General features: G+C 57.3%; 1 protein-coding gene across 6 annotated transcripts in view; it reads left to right on the top strand.

Annotated features, from left to right (window-relative positions):
- Positions 1 to 23871, top strand: part of COL28A1 (collagen type XXVIII alpha 1 chain) — a 63256-nt gene that overhangs the window by 11439 nt on the left and 27946 nt on the right. For 5 of the 6 annotated variants that reach the window (XM_043969430.1, XM_043969427.1, XM_043969429.1 and 2 more), the window contains 13 exons: positions 1437 to 1457; positions 3591 to 3647; positions 4432 to 4485; positions 5231 to 5272; positions 5560 to 5586; positions 7531 to 7575; positions 9067 to 9111; positions 9547 to 9600; positions 15438 to 15506; positions 17019 to 17087; positions 18162 to 18230; positions 18673 to 18741; positions 20744 to 20812. In XM_043969430.1, coding sequence (XP_043825365.1) covers positions 1437 to 1457; positions 3591 to 3647; positions 4432 to 4485; positions 5231 to 5272; positions 5560 to 5586; positions 7531 to 7575; positions 9067 to 9111; positions 9547 to 9600; positions 15438 to 15506; positions 17019 to 17087; positions 18162 to 18230; positions 18673 to 18741; positions 20744 to 20812 — 690 coding nt within the window. The remainder of the gene's footprint in view (positions 1 to 1436; positions 1458 to 3590; positions 3648 to 4431; positions 4486 to 5230; positions 5273 to 5559; positions 5587 to 7530; positions 7576 to 9066; positions 9112 to 9546; positions 9601 to 15437; positions 15507 to 17018; positions 17088 to 18161; positions 18231 to 18672; positions 18742 to 20743; positions 20813 to 23871) is intronic. The other variant, XM_043969426.1, reaches the window with a different exon arrangement.

Here is a 23871-nt window from a genome sequence, read left to right as displayed (position 1 = left end):
CTCAGCTGTAGAATGAGATTGGGCGCGGGGCCTTCCAGCGTGAGACGAGGGACCCTGTGAAAGTGGAAACTTCCCAAAGCAGCAGATGATGGGGAGGCGGGGGACCTTCTCACCTTCTGAGACCCCCACGGCAGTGACGAGATGGGGTTCTCAGGCATGAGAAGCGGGCCTTGACGTGCTGAGGCTCTCCTTGATCTCTAATACTTGATTTACCAGTAGACAGCCCTTTGGTTTGCTCAGCTCTGGGCAGAGGCTGGGCCTCTTTGGGGGCTGGGGGGGTAGCACAGCCCCGCTCTCTCATCCCTCCTGGCCAGGCTTCCCCAGGCCTCCCCTCCAGGGGCTGCTCCCGGTGTGAGGAGGCCGTCCTCAGCAGCTGCCTGGCCAAGGCACCTCCTTTCTGGGTCCCATCCATCCTTGGTATCTTCAGGCTGCTCCTTTAGAAAGCTTGTCGATGAGGTAGCTCCTACTGATGCCATTGGGGCCACCCGAGAGCCTGCTGGCCTGTGTTTGCAGACCTGGAGCCACCCTGTGTGAAGGAGCTGGTGGGTGATGGTTTGGGGTTGCTGGGAGCGCTCCTTAGAGCGTCCCTCCTGTCGGCCAGCCTGGACTTGGCATTCCAGGCCCCACTCTGCACGCACAGGCGGGTGGGTGGTTTCCATGGGATGCCCGGCATCTGCATGGCCTGAGCTGAGCTACAGTTCCCTGCTTTCCGACCTGGGTGGGTACATTGAGTGTGGACAGAGTGGCCTGTGGGATCTTTGTCCCGAGAGGTGAAGGGACGGTGTTCTGGGCCCAGGTGTTCTGGGGTCAGACCCATGGTTCTCTCTGCTCTTCCACACTTCCCCAAGCTGCTCATCCCTCAGCATCTGGGTCTTTGGGGAGCCAAACCTGGGAAGCATCAGGATGTGAGGGGAGGAATTCTGGCCATTGGCCACCAGAGCACTTGGGTGTGGATCCAGGCTCTGCCTTTGGGACCTCATTGCCTCATAAGCACCTTTGGGCTCCAAACCCCCTTCCCTTGGAGAAGACTCTGGTTGGAGTTGGGGTGGGGGGAGAAATGGGGGCAGTGTGGGATAGTGGAGTCACAGGATAGGAATGATGAGCGAATGAATAAAAGATGCCGAAGCCCTTGCTCTGTGCTAAGTACCAGGGATACATACAGGAGGAAAAGCCAGCCTCTGCCCTCCTGGAGTTTCCATCTCAACAGAAAACAGCCCACGTGGGGGAAGAGGACCCAGGAGGGACTTAGGCTGTGGGTGAGCCGACATATAGGACAAGCCCTTTGCTGCAGGACCCAGAGTCAGAACTGGAAGTCGGGTGTCCCCTCCTCCCCACCACATGCTGAGGTCTGCACACGGAGGGGCAGCACCCATCCCAACTCCAGAAAACTGCAGTCACGGCCCAGGGTAACGCGCTTCCTTTTTCTTTCTTTCCAGGAAACCCTTTTTGACAAGAAGGTGAGCACGACCACCTGCTTTCCCCTGCCCCCCCTTGGCACACTGGCATTGCCCCATGCCCATCAGGCAGCCCCAGAAAGTACCTTCTCCAAGGGGCTCTTCCTCTGACTCGGAAGGGGTTTCTTTATCATTTTCAGAGAGATCCAGGCCTCTCCTGATGGGGCTGAGAAGGGCAGTGGGCAAAGGGAGAGCACAGGCAGCTTGAGAGGCAGCCCTTGTGCCCAGACACTCTGGACTGAACCTGGGCGCAGCTTCTCCTAAGCCCCAAACAGCAGAGGGAGAGAAGGCCGCTTCAGATTCACAGAACCAACCAAGGAAGGCAGACCCAGACCTCATTGGTTCTCTTGGTCACTTCTCGCCATGTTGGGGAGCAGTGGAACCACACACACACACACACACACACACACACACACACACACACACACGAGCACACAGCACACACGTGCACACATGTGTTAACATATACACACGTGTCATGCCCATGTATGTTTGCACACATGGGCGCACAGACACATACACATGTGCACACAGTTGCACATGTGTGAGGAATCCCAGACTGCTGCAGCTGCTCTCCAGAAACCCATCCATGAGTCCTACTTGCCTCTCCTCACAGAAGACCTCTGACCAGCCAGCCTGAGCAGCCCAGCACTGCTCCAGGGACCCCTGCCAATGTAGTAGGCTGGCCAATGCAGAAGGGAGGGAAGCACCTGGCATCTTCCTGGTGCCAGGTTCCACCCGATTCCTCTGGCCTCTGCCTCCCACCCATCATCCATCGTTCAGTCTTAACAGCACAAGAGAGGGTTGTAGGTTAACCTCTGATTATGATGGACTAGACAGAAAATGTGCCCTTTGTCACCCATCACCTAGAATGTGAAATGCCAGGTGGTACAATGGATAGAGTCCTGGGCCTGGAGTAAAGAAGACCTGAGTTCAAGTCCTGCCTCAGACATGGACTAGCTGGGTGACCCTGAGCAAGTCTCTTCACCATCACTTGCCTCAGTCTCCTCAACTATAAAAGGAAAATAATAATCATATCTATCTCTCAGGGTTGTTGTGAGGAGCAAGTGAGATATAATGATGATGGTGGTAGTGATGATGGTGATGGTGATGGTGATGATGATGGTGGTGATGGTGATGATGGTGGTGATGGTGGTGATGGTGGTGATGATGGTGATGGTGGTGATGGTGGTGATGGTGATGGTGATGATGGTGGTGATGATGGTGATGGTGATGATGGTGATGGTGATGGTGGTGGTGATGATGGTGATGGTGGTGATGGTGGTGATGATGGTGATGGTGGTGATGGTGATGATGGTGGTGATGGTGGTGGTGATGATGGTGATGGTGGTGATGATGGTGATGGTGGTGGTGGTGATGATGGTGATGGTGATGGTGATGGTGATGGTGATGGTGGTGATGGTGATGGTGGTGATGGTGATGGTGATGGTGATGATGGTGGTGGTGATGGTGATGGTGATGATGGTGGTGATGATGGTGATGGTGATGGTGGTGGTGATGATGGTGATGGTGGTGATGGTGGTGATGATGGTGATGGTGGTGATGGTGATGGTGATGGTGATGGTGATGGTGGTGGTGATGGTGATGGTGGTGGTGATGGTGGTGATGGTGATGATGGTGGTGATGATGGTGATGGTGGTGATGGTGATGGTGATGGTGATGATGGTGATGGTGATGGTGATGATGGTGATGGTGATGGTGGTGGTGATGGTGATGGTGGTGGTGATGGTGGTGATGGTGATGATGGTGGTGATGGTGGTGATGGTGATGGTGGTGATGATGGTGATGGTGATGGTGATGGTGATGGTGGTGGTGGTGGTGATGGTGATGATGGTGGTGGTGATGGTGGTGGTGATGGTGATGGTGATGGTGATGGTGGTGATGGTGATGGTGGTGAACCCAGGCAGATGGAAGTGAAGTAGTCACTTAACTATGGCTGGAGTCACACAGCTAATGAGGATCTGAAGCTGGAGACAAGCTTAGGTCTTCCTGACTCCAGGTGCAGGATCCTTGTGACACAGCTCAATGCGACATGTAGAAAGGGCTTTGCAAACCCCTAAGTTCCAAGTCAGTGCTGGCGATTTGGCATCTCAACATGACCCCTCCATGTTTCAGTGCATGCTGAAGACCTGTGAGTGTGAGAAGGGGGACCCGGGAGAGCCAGGACCTCCCGTGAGTATCTATGTCCCTAGCACCCTGGGGCGGGGAGGATGGAGCCTGAGGGTCCCCCAGGGTTTCAGTAGCACAGGAAGCTAGGAGGCTCCGCTTGGGAAAGGGGTGCAACCTTTCCCAAGGGCAGCCCCCAGGAGAATGCTAAGCCCAGCCCAGCCCAGCCCAGCCCAGCGGTACTGGCTGGAGTTCTAAAATGAGCTGAACTTTAGTTAGACCCAAGCCAAAGAGGAAGGGGTTTTGTGGGAGTGTCCTGCCTGGGGGTGGGGGTGGGGGAAGATCTGGGAAGCCAGAGTACCTGGCTTTGGATTTCGTCTCTGCCACTGACCACACACGTGTGACTTTGGGCAGGTCATTTCCCCATTCCTGAGGGTCTTCCCCTGGCTCTCAGTCTCTGGATGCATCTCGAAATGAGCCAGGATTAGGCCCGGGTGGCAGAGGGAGCCCTGGGGAGCTGGGGAGGGAGGGCAAACCCTTGTGATCGAGGACAACAGCCACCCCATCGGGGAGTCGAGGCTGGGAGAACCCTGTGCCCTGGTGCCCACCTCCCTGCCATGGCCACCTGGCTCCCTTTCTGGGGGTCACAAAGGGGTGCTGCTCAGCTGAGCAAAGCCTGAGTCCAGAGGAAGAGGTATTCTCTCCTAAGCCCTTGCTGTGCCCTCTGAGGGCCCCATCTCTTCCAGGCAGGCTGTTGGATAAACTGCCCTCAAAGCTCTTCTGGCTCAGGGTGCACCCAGCTGGGCAAGGGGAACGCCCCTGTTCATGACTATATTTCGTCCCCGCACAGGGCACCCATGGCTATCCAGGAAGCAAAGGGGAGCAAGGACCAAAAGGGCAGCCCGTGAGTCTTTCCTTCCAATCCTGTCCTCCCTTCCCCACCATCTCCCCTTCCAGTTTTATTTAAAACATAAAAGTCCACATTCTCTTGGAGCTGCTCAAACTTGGATGACTTTTGGGAGAGTCCAGCACCTGTTGCCCACGCCAAGAGCCCGGCTTGGTCTCTCCTGGGGGCCCTGGCACTCACTGCCTGGTGCTGCTGAGGGCAGTGATTGGAAACAACACTGCTTGGGGAGGAAGGGCCGGCCCTGCCGATGCCACCCCGAGCTGGCACAGGTTGGGAGAGAGGGTCTATATTGCCCGTCCTTGGCAGGCCTTTCTCGGGAGCCATGAAGCAGCATGTAGTTCGCCCATCCCCTGCCAACTAAGGTCAGATGCTCCAAGTCCCCCTTGTTCCTACCCAGAGAGAGCTCGGACTGTTTTCCAAGTATGGGAATGCTCAGGGTCTCTCTCTCTCTCCTTTGGGGAGGCTGGGCACACAACCAGGCTGTGCACTCCTTCACGCATGTACACGCGGCCCCTGACAACATGCAGGGATGATGTGGGCTTTCGGTCATCGAGGCCTGTCCAGGGTTACACGGATAGCTCCTCTCACAAGGACGAGGCTGGGCTTAGAGTGGATGGCTCCTGCCCTTTGCAGGGAGCAGGGTCCTGGGTCGGTTCTGAAGCTGGTCCTGCTGTCAAAGAGGACTGGGGGGGAAGGCATTCTGAGCCCCTGTATCTCTGACTAGACTGCTCTTGTGTGACAGGGTGACGCCCAGAAAGGAGAGGCCGGAGAGAAAGGCCCCCAGGTAAGTGCATAGCATGCCTAGTCCCAGGCCTTGTTCTCAGGGCTGGGACGCTGCCCTCACCGGGCTCCTGAGGCCACAGGGCTACTCTGTCCAGTGATTTGGGAACGTGGGGCCTGGGAATGAGGCGGGAAAGCAGAAGGGCAGCGGGAAAGTCCCTTTTCCTCCCTGGACATTCACACTAGAAGCTGTTGCATCAGGCAACTTGTTGGTGCATTTTGACAAACGTGGGTTGGAAAGGGACTGGCTACTGGCCTTTACTTATAACCTCTCTTCCCTTTCTTCCTCAGGGAGACCCTGGGTACAAAGGGGACAAGGTAAGATGTTCATGTGACCAATAACCTTGGGATAGGGGAAGAAAAGTGACCCTGAACCTCCCAGGGAATGCTATGGGTCCCAGACAGAGAGCTGGACAGAAGGCACTGAGGCATGTGGCAGTGAAGTGACTTGCCCAGGGTCACACAGACAGCAAGTGGCAGATCTGGGATTTGGAGGAGGCCCTCTGCCCCCAAAGCCACTGCCTTCCGTTGACCCTCCATAACCGTGGGCATTCCACCAAGATGCCTGGCGCCACCAAAGAAGGGGAGCCCTTTGCTTACAAAGAATGGAGAGGGGAGGACAATCTTTTTATTCACAGAATCTGCCTTTAACACAAAAACTGGAGCTCCCAGATCTGCCGGCCAGTGGAATGTGCATTCCTGGCCAAAGACTCATGAGCCCATTTTGGGCCCTGCCCTTTATCATGCTTCCCGTTTGGGGACTGACTCACTTAAGCCTCCCCTCCCATGACCCAGCGATTGGCTCCGGGGCCCTCTGTCCTGATGGACACTTTCCATCGGATTCCAGCACTCACATTTCTCTCTGAGGGTCAACTCTACTCCCCATGGGGTGTGGGAGGAAAGTGGTGCAAAGGGCCCCCTCCAACCCCGGGCGGAGCTGGTGCATTCGAATGCTTGGGATGGCTCCCTCCTCTTCCTCCTCCTTCCCTGTAACATTCATCTTGTAAATTGCGAATTCCAAATTCTTTCCCTCCCCCAGCCCCTTCTGCACTCACTGAGAAGGCAATTGATCGATCGATCGACATAATATCAATAACACGTGAGAAGCCAAAAAGCAAGGAAACCAAAGGAAGGGGGGGAGCCTGGTGCAGCCTTCCCTCGGAGCTCGGCCGCTCCCTCTCTGGCTTGGGGAGACTTTTCCTTCCTGGGTCCTTGGGAATCTTTCTGGGCATTGTCTGGCCGGAGTAGCCGGTCTGTCACAGCTGACCCGTGTTGCTGAGTACAATGTTCTCCTGGTTCTGCTGTCTTCCCTAGCCTCGGTCCTCACAGAGTCTCTGAATACGGCCCCTGACCATTTCTTTCCGCACAATAGTACCCTCCCAGCCATTTACCAACACAACCTGTCCAGCCCTCCCCCAGCGCACGGGGTCCCCGCCGTCAATATTTGTGTACAAATAGATCCCTTCCCTGTTCCTTCATCTCTTCGGGTCACAGAGCAGGTCCCTTCTGGGCACTCTGCCTGCCCTTCCGCTCCCTCCTTTCCGGGGCCCACATGTCCTCCCCTTCCCCAGCAGTGAGGAGAAGAGCTTCGGGATGGGAAGCACCTGGGGCCGGCCCTGCTTACCCCAACCCTCACTCTGAACCCGCCCAGCCTCCATTTTGCCAAAGGAGGAGGCTGTGATTCATACAAGGTCACCAGCCTGTAGCAGTCAAGATGTCCCGCACTCTTGACGATTCTTTTTTTTTTCTTACTTTCTGAGGCAATTGGGGTTAAGTGACTTGCCCAGGGTCACACAGCTAGTGTCAAGTGTCTGAGGCCGGATTTGAACTCAGGTCCTCCTGAATCCAGGGCCGGTGCTTTATCCACTGCTCCACCTGTTGCCCCATTCTTGACGATTCTTGATCGTGTGCCTTGGGGTCCTATGGGCCCCACCCTGCTTTGTTGCTCTAGGCTAGAATGACATGGTAAAAAGGTGGCTGGAGGTAGAGGGAGAAGGGCATCCGAGCCCAAGCCCAGATCTGTCTTTCTTGGGGAATGTGCCTCATAGTCCCCAACTGTGGGTGACATGCGCCTAATCTGTGCCATCTTTTCTCTCTCTTGGGGACCGGCAGCAGGGGCGTGTGGGCATCCCAGGGCTGGGGAAGACATTGGGAGCTCTCCACAGACCCCCGGGTTGTTCCCACTGCACCGTAATGCAGCACAGCTTAACAACTCCAGTGCTGAGCCATGACCACTTTTATGTTCTCTTCATGTTTCTCCAGGGTGAACGAGGAGAATGTGGCACCCCGGGGATAAAAGGGGACAAAGTAAGTAACGCTTTAGCTATGTCGTGCCTGGGATTCCCATATGGGAGAGCCATCTGTGGGGGCGTCCATTTTGCTGAGCTCAGCTCCATCTCTCCATCCTGCTGGGAGGTCCCTGGAGCTGAGAAGGGCAGAGTGACCACTGATGAAGTGGCCCACTGCCATTCCTGGAGTCAGGAGCTGTCCTGTGGGGTGAGCTGGGCCAGGTGGGGTGGTCAGTGGGCCATGGAGTTCTCTGGCTATACCTCTGACCCAGTGATGCCTCCCCGACTCTGCCTGGCAGAGGCCATGGCCTCCAAGGCCAGCTGTGCCAAAGCCCCAAGATCCCCTCTGGGACCTCGGTGCCCTGAAGTGGGCAGTAGGTGGCCACAGGGGCTGGCAGAGCCCACTTTGGCCAAACAGAAGCAGGTTCGGGGGAGCTTGACCTTCGTGGAGAGAAAGCTCCAGTTTTTCAGTCACTTGAGTCACCTCGAGGTGTGCATCTCTTGTGCCTTGCGTGCATGAGCTGGGCCTGGGGAGGCGAGGATGGCCAAGGACACGGCCGCTGTTCTCCAGATGTTCATAGACCATGAGGAGTCAGGGAGGGGCCGGGGCTGGCACAATGGAGAGTTAGGGAAGTACAGGCAGGGGGTGGATCCCCGCCAAGGAGAACTCAGCCACCATCACCAGGAGATCTGAGCAAGTGCCACCTGGGGCGTGACTCAAAGATGCTGGCAGAGATGGAGCTACCGGGAGGGGCAAAGGCAGGCCTTACTACAAGGGGCTGCTAACCTCCTCCATGCTAGTCCTGCACAGGAAAAAGTCAAAGTCCCCTTGGCCCGAGGCGGGTGGGGGGGGGAGGGGAGCCACACCAGAGCACACCTAACCTGGCATCAAGGCAGATTCGTGCCCCAGCTAAGTGATAGCTAGGTGGTCCCCTGAGCCTGGAGTCAGAAAGACCTGAGTTCAAATCCAGCCTCAGACACGTGCTAGCCTGTGATTCTGGGCAAGTCATTTACCTGCTGACTGCCTCAGTTTCCCCATATGTAAAGTGGGGATAATAATAGCACCTCCCTGGCTCTCAGGATTATGGTGAGGATGAAATGAGATGGTCTTTACATAGGGCTGAGCACATGCTGCCCTCAAGCTGCTCTGTGCACAGTGGGAGCTGAGGGTTCAGTGCAAGTAGGAAAGGGTGGCCCTTTGGGGGAGAAGACGCCCTTCTGAGCGGTTACCACCAAGGCCAAGGCACTTCACTCAAATAAAAGATGTCGGACACCAGCACCAAACAGCCTTCCCTCCAGAACTTCCACTGTCCTCTCCAGAGAGGGCAGGGGTGGGGAGAGGAGGCTCCTTGCTTAGAGAACGCTTGGCCCCTTATTTCCAGGGTCTTCGGGAGGAGCTCAGGCCTTCACCCTCACCCCGTCCCCAGGTGCTAGTGTCTCAGTCACCGCACCTACGTCTGGTCTCATGAGCCGCTGCCTTCTGACCTTGCGGTCTCTTCTTATTCTCTAGGGACCACCAGGCCTCTATGGACCCAAGGGCCCCCGGGGACCTCAGGTAAGAGGCTAAGATCGATCTGCATTGGGGTGGAGCAGAGATACCCCTCCCCCTCTGCACTGGGAGGAGCAAGGAGGTGGATTCGAAGTGCCTCTGGCCCCAACGTGGGGAGGGTTAGATAGAGGCTGTCTAGCCGGCCGCTCACCCCGGGTGAGGTGACTGTGCCCCACGTTGGGCTCCCTTCATGTGGCTGTGTCTGGGCTCAGCATCCCCATGGGGCTGCCTCCAGCTCAGCACGCCGGGAGCCCCCAGCCCCACGAGAGAGTCTAGCCAAGACCCTGAAAGCTCTCCCCTCCGCCATCTCAGAGTCAGCTCAGGGTGTCTTCTCTGCTCCAGCCCCGAGCCCACTCCCAGTTATGTGGCCTGTCCTCTAGCCCAGTCACCGAGGGGCCACTGATGTGACCTAAGCTCATTCTTGGCTTTCCTATTGGGCAGGGTGTTCGAGGGCCACCAGGTGAACCCGGGCCAAGAGGCTTTCAAGGCAACAAGGTAACCCCAACCCTTTGAGACCCCTGTGAGTGCCCTAGGACCAGCCTTCAGGGGCTGTACACGCAGGCCCTTGGGCGCATAGCTTTGTCTCCCTGTTCCTCCCACGTCCTTCCTGCCTGGGGTCACTCAGCCTCTCACTGGGCAACTTGCTTCTAACAAGAGGGAGGGAGCTTCCATCTGCTCCTTTTAACTCCTTGGGTGTGACTCAGGATGTTGGTGCTCTCCATTGTAAGAGGGAAGTTTGCATGCCAGAAAGCTGGGGTGGGGGTGCAGGAGCAGAACGTTTCTGTTTGGGACCTGCTAGGTTCAAGATGTCCTCTTTGGGAATTCGCTCTGAGCTGCCCAGTGGGTAGTTGGTGATGGAGAAAGGAGAGAGGTTGGAGCAGGATAAATGGAGCCAAGAATCATGGCAGAGAGGTGACCATCAGCCCGTGGGAGCTGGGGGCCCCCAGGGATCAGACTGTGGATGTGCTATGGCACAAAAGGCCGGCTCCCAGACCCAGCTAGGGTCACCCTCAAAGGCCAGTCTTCTGGTGCTGAGCTAAGCTGCTCTGATCTCATGAGATGATCCCCTCTGATTGCGCCAACACTGATGTCCATTTCAGTCATCGACTGGGGCTTGGGCTCTGGGCCAGGCCTTCCTCCAGGCACAGGGTGCCCCTGACTTTTTCCTTGGACCAGACCTCCCCTCAGTCTGGGGTCCTTCAAGGCTGTCCAAGCTTCCTCCTCAGCATCTGTTAAGGAGAGGCACTGGGCGTGTAAGGACTGATGGAAAGGGACTCAGCCCTGAACAAGCTTCCATTTTCTTGGAGCAGAGGGAGGGAGAAGGGTGTCACAACCCACTTACCACAACTCACCACCAGATAATGTTTGGAAGGAGAGGGACCAAATGAGGGTTACCAGAGAAGAGGGTCTGACAACTGATGGACAGCACAGGCTGAGGCCCCCAGGGGGCAGAGGGACTCAGGCTTGAGGACAGGAGAGTGGTAATGAGCATGTGTGAAGGGGAGAACTAGGAAATGTCTGGCAGGGACCCAGGGGCAGAAGGCTTTCCATGCCCAGGTGAGAGAAACTTCCGGAAATCCCTTTGACAGCGTGGGGCCGGGGGGGAGATGGAGAGGAGAAGGGGGGATGGGAGCTGGGGAGGTCATTGAGGATTCGAGGGGGGCCCCAAGGGGGTGGCTGCCAAGGGAGATGGGGGACCAATGGAAAAATGGGGGGTGGAACCCAACAGACTCCAATCGCACATTCTGGGCGGAGGCTGGGGAGGGGCGCCACAACGCCACGGAAGCTGCAGACGCAGGACGAGTGGAGGAGCAGCGGCTTTAGGGGCGGGGCCAATGCACGCTCCTTTGGGCAGTGATGGTGAGGCTGGATTGTTTACCCAAGAAAAGCCGGTATCTTCTTGGAGGCCTGCGGGTCTTCCCTCCATTGCGCAGAGAACTCAGTGTTCTGAAGGCAGATGCACCAGCATCCACGCCTTTCATTTGAGAGTGTGAAAACAGAGCCGGCCTCCGGCCTCCGGCTTGGAAGGCACATTTCCTCTCGTGGGTCCGGCATCTGCTGAACACCTAAGAAAATAAGGGGGCTCCCTCGCTCCCCACGGCCCCGGGCCCAAACCTGGCCGCGCCTTGCCTCCGCAAAGCCTGAGTCAGACCCGCCGCGGGCCTCGGCCTCTCTCGGAGGTATGAATGGTCTCTTTCAGGGAGCGCAGCTGCCTTTCTCCCGCCTGCTCCATCCAGTGTTTTGCATGAAAGGCGGCCAAAAGCGAACAAAAAGGAACATGAGTCAGGTCTGGGAAAATGTGATCCCGGCCCAAGTGTCGCAGCCTTTTCTATCAGAAATGTTTTCCACATGTGCCACGGCCCTTCCTCGGCCCTGAATGGTCTGGTGGCCTGAGAAACCAAACAGAGACGTCCCTGACAACAGGGCCTGGGTTCCCTGTGTGGGCGGGGAGGGTCCCCGAGTCTGGGCACCAGGAAGTGTTTGGATTGGGGACTCCTTCCGAGGGAATAGCCCTCAGCCCACCTGGGCCCCCTCCCATAAACGTGCAACAGCTACCTCCACACCTGCACGATCACACCCCTCTTCCGTTCAGCTTGGGGGGGGAGGTTAATGTCCCAGTGCAACCTGGGAAGTTGCAGTATTGGGGCCTTAGCCAGGACTAGACTGTAAGCGCCCCGAGGGGTCGGTATTGATAGGAGAGAGGGTGTGGCCCGGCTCACACACCCCAGGCGGACTGCTGGTGATACCTAGGGGACATACGGGCTGTCATCTGTCAGTGTTCACTCCAGCCGGGACTGAGAGATCCTGTGGGAGAGCGCTGGAAGAAGCCTCCTGAGGCTCCAGGGAGGGAGGGACCACCCTCCACTAGCACTGGTGGCCCCCTGTCTACACCTCAGGCTGCTTGAGGTTCAATGGCTCGCCCAGGGTCATATGGCTCCTCCGGTGGTAGGTGGGATAGAAAGCCAGGTCTCTCTGTCTCCTGGTCAAACGCTTGGCGCCCACTCCGCCAGGCCTTCCCGGGATGCTTGTAGAGGGTGCTGCGACCCTCACGGCGCGTTTTCCTGTTGTAAGAAGAGAGGATTCCCGGGCACCGTTTGTGGCTCCCAGCTCGGCGAGCACTGCCTTCCCGAGGGCTCTCTCTGTGTGAGTGGGCCCGGGCCACCTTTGCACCTGAGCATGTGCCTCTACAGGGCAAGGTCAGGTGGCTGCAGGAGAGCCCCCGACCCGATAAGACGCTCTCTGCAAGGTGCGAACCAAGGCCCTGGCGCACACGCGGGCTGCGCGGCCTTTCTGAAGCTGCCCTCCCGCGGGTCTCTTCTTCCGTTCCCCTCCCCCTGCTCCCTAGCCCAGGTACAAGTCCTCCTCATCGCCATCCCCAAGGTCGAGGGGCCTTGGACTCAGCTCGGCTCCTGGAAAGCGAAGAAAACATCAGCGAAGCCTTGGCCGAGTCCACTCAGCACCCGGAACCACTTTGGGCAGTAAAGGACGGCCAAGGAACAGAGTGTCCACCCCAGATGCCTGGGGCATGTGTGTGCACACAGTGCCAAATGCTTCCGCTCTGAGTCACGGTGTTCCAACTGAAGATTGGAGGCAAATTCAGCCAAGGGCTTCTTGTTAGAGCCCAGCGTCACCCCTTCTAGAACCCTAGCCCCCGACACTGTGGGGACGCCGGGCCACTGCTACAGCCAAAGAGAAGACATTCCAAAGCTATGGACAATTTACAAGGTAGCCCCAGGTAAGGAAGCCTGCAAAGTCCGTCTGTGGAGAGATGCTCTGCATGAAGAGGCTACGCGGGGACCTGCAGCCCCTCACGGAGGAAGCACAGGGCTTTCCAAGGCTCGGAGCCAAGTGGAATGGAGCAAGCGCTAAGAATGGTCAGTGAGCCCCCGCTGCTTCCGTGCTTTCTCTGGGCCAGGCTGGTCTGTGCCCGTGTCTCAGGGCTAACTCCCCCTGCCCCATGTGGCCATCCTGCTTCAAGGTTCTCAGGGGACCTGAGAAGGACAGGGGGGTAGGGGGCCAGGATGGGTCGCTGTTCCTGGGCGATGTGGCCATGAAATGCCTCTGGGTCTGGAAACTAAGATTCTCCTCACGTCTCTTTTATACCATTTTGGAAATTCCACTTGTTTCTGCCCCAACTCGCATGGACGCCTTGCCTATAACTGGGAAGATGGGTGGCGTCCTCTTCTGACAGTGCAGGCCACGTTCCACCCGCCCGGCCCACCACTCTCCTGAGAGGAGGGAAGAAGGTCTTGTCCTCTGCTCTCTGGGGGCAGTTCTGTTAGCAGGTGCAAGCATGGTGGCTGTCCAGCCTCTGTCCTGCTGTCTGGCTGTCGGGCTGGAGTGGAGGCCCCCTTCTCAAAGGGAATCGAGCTTAGCTCATCCCAGGGCGCTGGCCATGAGTCCGTTGCTTCAAGTTTCCGAAAGCTTCGAGAGGTTTAAGAAGTGTTTCTGGAGACCAGAGCTCAGGCAGACGAGTCTTCCTGACTCCAGGCCACGCTCTCTATCCATTGTGCCACCTCGCTGCTTTGGTTCACATAGAAGATAAGATTTGTAAACCGTGCTCGGCTGGTCTTTAGGACAGTTTGTACATGACTTCCAGTTTCCCTGTTGCAATCTTGTTTTCTGCTATTGCCCCTTTAGACCTGCTACTTATAAACTTACTATTACACTGACTGGAAGCAGGCTGGGGTGAGGGGGACCAGAGCAGGGTACAATGAACACCCACACATGCATGCAGAGAGATGCCCATCCACCGGGAGCTCCAAGGCACGAGCAATTCGCCAGCTCCTATCCCACCATGCCAAGCTCTTCTTCTCAGCCCCCAGGTGAGGGCCCAGTGAGTCCCTGAGCCCCTTCGGGGTACCTGGGGCAGAAGGGCCTGTGGGTCAAAGTTCATCCTGCCTTCTCTCTGTGAGAGTCCCTGGTTTTCTCCACCCTCACTGCCTTTGGTCCAGTCCAGGGCTAAGTTCGGGGTTCAGACGCCTGCTTGATCCAACAGCTTTGTCTGAGTCCTCATGCAAGGATCTTGGGGGGCAGAAACTTGACTGGCCTTGGCTGGCCCCCTTGAGTGCAGGGACCCTCAAGCTGGACGGGCTGGGGGCTGGCCGCCTTCACGCCAGCACAGGCCTGCTTCACATTCACTGGTCTTTCCGCCCTTCCCCAGGTCCCAGGGAGAATAAGAAGGCTGGGGCATCACTGGGACACTGTCTGGCCTGCCCTGTCACCAGTGCCCAAGAGCTTACTGTCTCCCAGTGGCTGCCAGGCCCCAGGCTTCACCCCCAGCCATGTCCCTCTGTTCCCTTGGAGTCTGGGAAGGGAGGAAGATTCAGGTGTGGTCCATCCCCGAAGCTACCTCCCTGTCCCCTGTCAGCTCCCAGCAGCTGGAGAGGGAGGCCAGGGAGATGGAGGGAGAGCCGGGAGGTCAGCAGGGGAGCTGGAGCTGCACCAGAGTCAGCAGGAGCGTTGTGGGGGGACCTGGGCAGCTTCTGGAATCTGCCCCAAGTGATCCTGGTGGAACGCCTGTGAGGACAGGCTGCCTGGGGGGGAGGGTTGTGCACTGCTGGGTAGGTGGGGGGGGTCTGTGAAGAGAGGCTGCCTTGGGGGGGGTGTTTGGGACTGTGCCCTGGGACCTGATGGATTCCCCCTCACACACATACCAGCTATGCCTTTGTAGACTGAGCTATGGTTAATGGGTCGATGACCAAGATGGGGCATCTGAGCTCTGTCCCAGGCCCAGCTTGGACAAAAGATGCCTGGGGGGGTACCCCTGTGCACTGGGCATCAGGACTCAGCAGAGGGCCAGCTTCCATCTCTTCCTCTCTGTCCATTATTGGGTTGGTGCATTGGTGAGCCCACAGACATGAGAGACCCTCAGAAGCCCCCTTCTTGTCGGATGATAAGGTCTGACAGCTCCTGAGGGTGGGCCTTTCACTTGTTCTCTCCTATTTCTTCTATGGGTCAGCGTAAAAGGGTTGGACAAGGCCGGGATTCCCCTCCTCGACCGGCCCAGTCCCGGGAGCACTGCCAGTGACCGCTAAGGGAAATGGTGCTGGTGTTCCAACCTCGATGCCGGGCTTGCACACACTCTAACTGCATATTTTTAGAACTGAAATGACTAATGGAAGGGAGTGTGTCTGCCTGGGACCTTCACGCCCCCCTGAGCCTGGATGTGAAGAGGCATCTCGTGTTGCCAATCCATGCCCAGTGTTCAGTGGCTGTAGTGAGAATATGGAGCCCTTGGATGGGTACACCCACAGAGAATCATGGGAGATGGTCACTATGTGACGGTGATCAGAGTAATTGGCCTAACTTGGTGCTGTTTCTTTTTCCAGGGTGAGCCAGGCCCTGCTGGCCCTTATGGCCCTCCTGGTCCCCCTGGCATCGGCCAACAGGGACTCAAGGTAAGGATGCCCTCTGTGCTGGAGCCAGGCCCCTGCCCTTGGGCACCGTTCTAAGACGCTGGGCTGGCCTGGGGTGGGCAGGGAAGGCCTGCTCCCACATTTTGGGGGTGTTTGATGTAACCTGAAGCCCTCCCCTCTCTCCTCCAACGGTCTGGGTTGCAATTACCCCCCGAAAGCCGGTGGGAGCGACATGGGTGGCCGTGACCTAGGTCCCCAGCACCCCCAGGCTTCCTGTCGGCTGGGCAGTAAAACATGGGGTGGGGGATTCGTTTGGCCGCTGAGCGGGTCTCTCTTCTGCCCACTATGCCCATTTTGCCCCTCACTCAGAGCAGACAAGGAGGGCGCCCTTCCTTCACCCATCCCCGATGCAGTCCTTTGCATCACTTCTCATGCCCTAGGTGCTACTGTTAACAGCCGGTAATAAAATGTGAGGCCAGAAGAGCCTGGGGAGGTCTTCCGAGGGGCCTGGGCCTAATGGGCTTGGGGCAGGTGTAGGCAGGGTGAAAGGTCACTTGGGCAGCTGGGTTGTCAGTAGACAGAGTCAGCATTTCCCAGCCACAGACACTGACCAGCTGTGAACTGGGGCAAGGTATTTGACCTCTGTGATGATTAAACATTTGAGAGACATAACTTCTGGGTAATTCAATCGTTTTATTAATAAGGCTGGCAGGTTATCAATAAAAGGATGGGCACCAGCCATCTCTCTCAGACCAAAGGCCATCATGGTGATGGGGCATAGAGCTTGTGTACCCTTGAAACAGTATGTGGTCAGCGGGGCTGAGAGATGACCGCCCCCCCAGAAATGATCTCCAGCTTTGGGCTATTGATTCAGTTTGGGGGGGTGCCCAGTGACCCCCACCAAAGAGAAGCCTTCAGAAAGCTCCACTGGAGCTTGAAGAGAACACCCTAAGCTTCCCCACCCTAGATTACTTGCAAGCTTGGGGTGGATCTGACCAAGAGGAAGCAATCTTGTTACCAAGGGGAAACTGGACCTCCAAAAGTCAGGATGGAGGAAGTAGGGGAAGCTCTGAATCTCCCCAATAGCCATGCTCACACCTCTGTGTGCCTCAGTGTCCTCATCTGCAAAGTGGGGGCACCAATAATAACACCGGCTTCCCGGGCTTGTTGTGAGGATGAGATGTTATAGTCAGGCCCATTGCTGGCCTCGGAGAGCTCCAATCATGCCAGCTGCTCATACCCTGCTCTCAATGCCTGAGGACGTCTCTGCCAGGGTCATCCTTCCCCATCGTGCCTCCTGGGCCCTGGAGGCCAAAGAGCCGGGCCGGTGGGAGGGCTCCTTTCCCTGCCCCACATGGGCAGCTCCATGGCCTCCAATGGCAGTGCTGTGCCAGCTGGATTTGTGGTTTTCAACGGTTTCAGGTAGCACTGACATCCTCCTCCCCCACTCACCTGCCTGCACACCTGCCGTGGCCTGGACTGTTCTGCCACCCCTTGGTGGCTTGAACAGTAAGAAGCAGGCACAATGACTCAATGTCCTCCCTTTCTTGTTAGGGGGAAAGAGGCCAGGAAGGCCGGCCCGGGGCTCCAGGACCCATGGGCATCGGTGAGCCAGGACAAACCGTAAGTAGTCACCAGGCATAACCAGGAGGTAGGAGAATGACTGAAAGGGAAAGGTCAGGCCTCAGACCTTTGGGGATCCCCCAGGCAGAGGCGAGAGTGGAATAGAACCACACTGCAGAACATGGACAAGGACAGAGAAGCTGTGAGGAGGCAGGGGCAATAGCAGAGTGAATCATGGCCAAGTAGGTGGTGGCTGAGCATCTGTGCCCTTCTCCAGGAGGGAGCCAGCTCTGTGTCCTGGCCGGTACAGATGCCAGGCTCCTTCTGGCATGTGCCACAGTCAGTCTGAGCTTCAGCTGTGGCTTGAGGACATGGGAGGGGGCATGGATGAGACCCTGCTCCTGATCTGACAGACGTCACTCCCGCCTGGGACACTTGGCTCGGTGACTCTGGAGTCCTTGGTCTCCTCCTTGTGGAAGGGGACGGTCACCCTGCCCTGGGACAGAGTGTGGACGGCTGAGTCAATGGCTCACTGTTATCTGAGAGGAGAAGGAAGAAGGACGCACACTGAGGCGTCCAGAATGCCCAGCGGGCTTGGCTCTTCTCTGCAGTGGGGCTGGGGCGGGGGGCGGTCCTCTCCCAGCTTTGCAGTGCCCCAGGGGGCACCCACACCCTCCCCTTCTCACCCTCTGCTTCTCCAGCTCTGGGCATCCAAGTTAGGGGACCAGGCGCCCATCTCTGCAATGCTGATCAGGAAGGCAGGGCCACCATCCAGGACCCTTGTTATCTGAGCATTCTCCAGGCTGAGCAATCTCAGTTATTTCAGCCTTCCTTCTAGGCCCTTCCTGGCCATACCCTCAGCGCCTGCCTCCACGGAGGCTCCCAGGACGAGAACTGGCATCCCAGTGAGTCCGGCCAGCAGTGGCTAATGGATGGCAGGATGTCTTTGTGGCTGCACCTGCCACTTCTACAGATGGGACACAGCCAGACTACACACAGGGCACCCCAAAACAGCGACCCCCCTCTGGTGACTAGAAAGCCCATGTGATCATCTCTTGCCCTTCCCCTCTTGCCCTCCCTCTTTCTTGCCCCTCTCCCTCCTCCCTCTCTGCTGCTCCCCTCCCTCTCTAACAGGGTCCCCGGGGTCCTGAAGGAGTCCCCGGAGAGAGAGGCATCCCTGGAGAAGGACTGCCAGGCCCCAAGGTAAGACCCAAAGGGAATGTTCGGCAGGCTTGAGTCAGAGACGAAAATATGGGGTCCCCGACGCATCTCCGACACGCATCTCACTGATGTCAGCTGGGTGATCAGGACAGTGCTCCCCAGCTGGGCAATGTTTGCAGGCCAGCCAGGCTCAGCCCCCCGTCAGAAATCCTTCTGGGTCGTCCCATCAGCCCGGACATCTTCCGTGCTGCCCCGTGTTTCAGTTGCCCTGCTCTCCCGGCTGTGCCCGCAGATGCTACCCAATGGCTCTGTCCCGAGGAAGGGAGCCAGGACAAATTGGATATCTGGCCCCATTCACAGCAGGGGCCTGGGCAGGGGAGGGGGAGGGGGCAGATTTAGAGCTCGCAGCCATTTATCGGGTGTAACACGACTGCTTCCCAAATCCTGGCCTGAACTCACTGATCCACGGTCCTGTTGTTTCCAGGGTGAAAAGGGTTCTGAGGGACCAGTTGGCCCCCAAGGACTACAAGGTCCGTCCATCAAAGGGGACAAGGTATGTGTCTACTCAGATCACACATCAGAGAAAGCTGCTCTGAACCAGCGAACAAAGGAATGAACGAATGGAGGGAGGGAGGGAAAGAGGGAGGAAGGAAGGAAGGAAGGAAGGAAGGAAGGAAGGAAGGAAGGAAGGAAGGAAGGAAGGAAGGAAGGAAGGAAGGAAGGAAAGAGGGAAGGAAGGAGGGAAGGAAGGAGGGAAGGAGGGAAGGAAGGAAGGAAGGAGGGAAGGAAGGAAGGAGGGAAGGAAGGAAGGAAGGAAGGAAGGAAGGAAGGAAGGAAGGAAGGAAGGAAGGAAGGAAGAAAGGAAGGAAGGAAGGAAAGAGGGAAGGAAGGAAGGAAGGAAGGAAGGAAGGAAGGAAGGAAGGAAGGAAGGAAGGAAGGAAGGAAAGAGAGAAGGAAGGAGGGAGGGAGGGAAGGAAGGAGGGAAGGAAAGAGGGAAGGAAGGAGGGAAGGAAGGAAGGAAGGAAGGAAGGAGGGAAGGAAGGAAGGAGGGAAGGAAGGAGGGAAGGAAGGAAGGAAGAAAGGAAGGAAGGAGGGAAGGAAGGAAGGAGGGAAGGAGGGAAGGAAGGAGGGAAGGAAGGAGGGAAGGAAGGAAGGAAGGAAGGAAGGAAGGAGGGAAGGAGGGAAGGAGGGAAGGAAGGAAGGAATTGATGGTGTCACATTGTCACATTGTGGGAAATCCTCCACAAGCCAGGTGTCAGAAGTGAAGAATGGGTTAATTCCTCGTAAGTAGAGGTCACTACTGGATATGTTGATGCCCAGAACGATTTCTAGTAAAGCCAGAAAAGCTGCCAGGCCTGCCCACACTGGCTGTGATGATGCCCCACTCACTAGATTGTCAGACTCCAGATAACTCAAACCATCCAGCTTTGGGCCAGAAAGAGGGAGCTGTGGCCTCTAGCTGGGAAGGGACCCCCCAGCCCCGGCTGGGCTAGAAGGGCCTCTAGCCTCTGGGCCTTCCCCAAGGCAGCTGACTGGGACGTAAAGTTTGGCTCCTGGCTGAATGGGCTTGGTGTCTGATCCCGATGGAGAGCTGGGGCTGGCTGTCAGGATGGGGGGCACTGGAGGCACCCAGACAAATTATTAGTGGCCCAGGACAGGGGAGGGGACAGAAGAACTTTGCAACGCGAAAAGTAAAGAAGAAAATCAGTCTGGGCTGTTTAGGGTGTAAGCAAGTGTTACCTCCCCCAATCCCCACCATGGGAACCCAGCCCCCCAACCCCAAATAAACATTCCTACCTCGGCTCCAAAAATGGCTGCTGCGTCCGCTTTCGCCTGACAAGTCACAGTCAGGTCCCAAGTCATCAAACAATGTCCCCTGTCCTGTGGTTAATGGGGAGCAGGGGGATGGTGATAACAAAATCGGGCTCTCTCATTTTGGTGTATGCCAAGTCGGCAATCCTTCGGCCTCCCTTCCTCACGAAGGGCCAGCATTATTTTGGCTTTGGTTTGGGGAGGCTAATGACGCACCCCATTACCCAGGAGGTCCATAAGTAGAAGTTAAAATAACATCCAGCATTGCTCTTACCTGGCAGGGGTAGCTAGAAGAAGAGCTGGGTCCTGAACCCAGGGCTCTGGGCCCCACATTCAGCCACCATTCTTTCCGCTCTATTATGAGGGCTCTGGGTCTGAAGATGTGGGTTCAAATGCCGGCTCAGCCCCTTCCTAGCTGTGTGACCTTGCAGAAGCCACTTCCTACCTGTTTCCTTGTGTGTGCATTGGGAAGTGGGAGGGAGGTTAGAGCATTCCTCCCTCGAGGTAGTGAGGACACGTTTAGGAGTGTAAAACAGCACAGCCCCAGGACCTTATCTTAAATTTTTTTGTGTGTGTGAGGCAATTGGGGTTAAATGACTTGCCCAGGGTCACACAGCTAGTAAGTGGCTGAGGCTGGATTTGAATTCAGTTACTCCTGACTCCAGGACCAGTGCTCTATCCACTGCGCCACCTAGCTGCCCCAGGACCTTATCTTGACACAAATTGTCTTCCTTTCCCTGCAGGGGGATTTGGGACCTGTGGGACCCCAAGGGCCAAGGGGGACACCTGGACTCGGGACTCAAGGTGACCAGGTACATGTGAACTTTCCTTTCAAGTTCAGTAGAGAACACCCAAGAAACCCCCTCCCACTGAAGGCCCCTGATGGAAGGCTAGACCCTGCCCACGGACATATTCTTCCTCCCAGACATGGGACTGAGATGCAGGAATCTGTCCTGTAACGCAGCAGGACATCTCTGTTCCCAGGTGCTTCTGCCCCAAGGTGATCATTGCCAAGTAGTCCCTGGGGGGGAGAAGCTGTGTCTGGGCACGGACTACTCCCTGCTGCCCACCAGGCTGCCCCCAGAATAAGGAGAGGGAAGAGGCATTGGGGAAGAGCCGAACTTCTCTGTGAGCTCAGTCGTACAGACCACGGAGAGGGGCGGTCCCCTTAGGCTTCCGCCAGCCACTTAGTTACCTTAGAAGCAGCCGCAGTCACTGGGCACCAATGCAGGGTTGTCTGTGTTCCCTAAACGAGGTGCCAACACTCACAGCCATACTCTATGGGGGCAGAGATATGTTCAAATCAATTGGAGAGTGAGGAATTTCCCTTAAACATGGTAGAGGGAAGAGGAGGAGGAGGAGAAGGAGGAGGAGGAGGAGGAGGAGGAGGAAAGGAAGGAAGGAAGGAAAGGAGGAAGGGAGGGAGGGAGGAAGGAGGGAAGGAAGGAGGGAAGGAGGGAAGGAAGGAAGGAAGGAAGGAAGGAGGGAGGGAGGGAGGGAGGGAGGAAGGAAAGGAAGGAAGGAAGGAAGGAAGGAAGGAAGGAAGGAAGGAAGGAAGGAAGGAAGGAAGGAAGGAAGGAAGGAAGGAGGAAAGGAAGGAAGGAAGGAAGGAAGGAAGGAAGGAAGGAAGGAAGGAAGGAAGGAAGGAAGGAAGGAAGGAAGGAAGGAAGGAAGGAGGGAGGGAGGGAAGGAAGGAGGGAGGGAGGGAAGGAAGGAGGAAAGGAAGGAAAGAAGGAAGGAAGGAAGGAAGGAAGGAAGGAAGGAAGGAAGGAAGGAAGGAGGGAGGGAAGGAGGGAGGGAGGGAAGGAAGGAGGAAAGGAAGGAAGGAAGGAAGGAGGGAGGGAAGGAAGGAAGGAAGGAAGGAAGGAAGGAAGGAAGGAAGGAAGGAAGGAAGGAGGGAAGGAAGGAAGGAAGGAAGGAGGGAGGGAGGAAGGAGGAAAGGAAGGAAGGAAGGAGGGAAGGAAGGAAGGAAGGAGGGAGGGAGGGAGGGAGGGAAGGAAGGAGGAAAGGAAGGAAGGAAGGAGGGAGGGAAGGAAGGAAGGAGGGAGGGAGGAAGGAGGAAAGGAAGGAAGGAAGGAAGGAAGGAAGGAAGGAAGGAAGGAAGGAAGGAAGGAAGGAAGGAAGGAAGGAAGGAAGGAAGGAAGGAAGGAAGGAAGGAAGGAAGGAAGGAGGGAAGGAGGGAGGGAGGGAGGGAAGGAAGGAAGGAGAGGAGGAGGTGTGGCCAAAGTGACTGTTCCGTTCAGGTATCTAGTGGCGCAGCACCCAGAGCACTGCTGGAGGTCTTCTCAAGCATGGGAGGCAGGGGCAGTGTGGGAACTATGGAAGGAGCACAGAGTCCCGGACCTCATTTTAATCTCATTTAATCTGGAAGGGTGCGGTTTTGCAGACCTCCTGCCTTTCCCCTTTGGCTTTTCCAACTTGAGTTCCCAAACCCCATGGGTGGTTGGCCTCCCCTCCCCGCTCCTGCCCTTCGGGGGAAGTTGTTCCTGTGCCACTAATGAGCTGTTATCACTAGAAGTGTTCCTGGCCACGCCGGGGGAACTTCGGGATGGAACAAGCCAGACGAGCCTGGAATGCTTTCCTACGCGCTGGTGTCCATCCGCGATGGCCCCCTGACCACACCGTGGTCCAGGGCAGTCCTCAGCCCTGGAGGGAGCCCCTTGGCTGGCTTGAGCCGGGCTCCCATGTGGCTCGCAGACAAGGCCCTGTGGCCGAGGTGCCCCACTTTGGTCCGCTCAGGGGCCTCTGTCACAGAGCTGCGGCTCTCGGCTTCCCGCACCGTGAGGCTGAGTCCCCGACAGCCTCTGCGGAGCCTTCTCTGATCCCCGAGCCCCGGGTGTTCGGCAGCCCCCCTCCTTCCTAGGGAGCCCGGCGCCGCCCCACCTCCCTCGACTGCCATGCGCCGGTGTGGCCACCCGCTGATGGGCCTCGCAGGCCGCAAAGAGAGAGCCGCTCGTTAAACGGCGGCCATGTTTCCTTTGGCGTTTTCCCGAACTCGGGGCCTATTTGGGGGCCTTTGAACTTCTCTGTAGCCGCCCCTCCTTTTTTGTAGAAATGCCCCCACGGGGCACCTGCTCTTTGCCCAGGTTTCTTGGCCCAGTAGAGCAGACGCTCCCTGAAGGCAGGGCTCGGCTTCTCTTTGTCTTTCATCCTCCTTTGGTCTTCCCTGGTTGGCTCTCCACGCGAAGCCCGCTGTGGCCGCCCGAGCTTCTCTCCTCCCTCCGGCCCCTTCCCCGCCCTTGCCCTCCGCCCCGGAGCCACCCCCCGCAGCAGCCGGCTTCCTCCCGCTCTGTCCTGGTAGGAGGCCGAGGCTCCAGCACCGCGTTCTCGTCCGTGCCTGGATCCTGCCTCCTTCAGCCTCCTCTTCTCCGCGGCTCCTCCCCAGCTGCTTTCAAACAAGACTCTGCCCTGAATCCTGCGGTCCCCCAAAGCCGCCATCTCTCCGCCCCGTCTCTAGCTCGCTTTGCGCCCGCCTCCTTCATTGCCTCTCCGGCCACGTCTCAAACCCTTGGGTCTGGCTCCTGCCCCACCCCTCGCCCGCCCCCGCCCTCTCCAGGGTGGCCATGACCGCCTCCGGCCCTTCTTAGTCCTCAGACACCTGGACATCTGCAGCGTCGCCTTTCCTCTTTGGGCTTTTATGACCGTGCTCCCAATTCATTCTCCTCCTATCTTTTGGACTCAGTCTCCCTTGCAGGATAAAGTACCTTACCCTCTTGTCTCGTACATAGACATTCTGTGTCTCAGTCTCTCCCTCTCCTTCCCCCTCCCTCTCCTTCCCCTTCCCTCCCCTTCCCTTTTCCTCTCCCTCTCCCTCTTCCCCTCCCTCTCCCTCTTCCCCCTCCCCCCCAGTCTCACAGGTTCACCTTAGATC

Source organism: Dromiciops gliroides, chromosome 5 (assembly GCF_019393635.1).
Source record: "Dromiciops gliroides isolate mDroGli1 chromosome 5, mDroGli1.pri, whole genome shotgun sequence".
Classification (NCBI taxonomy): Eukaryota; Metazoa; Chordata; class Mammalia; order Microbiotheria; family Microbiotheriidae; genus Dromiciops; species Dromiciops gliroides.
The sequence above is the reverse complement of the archived record's forward strand: the minus strand, read 5'-3'. Positions and strand labels throughout refer to the sequence as shown.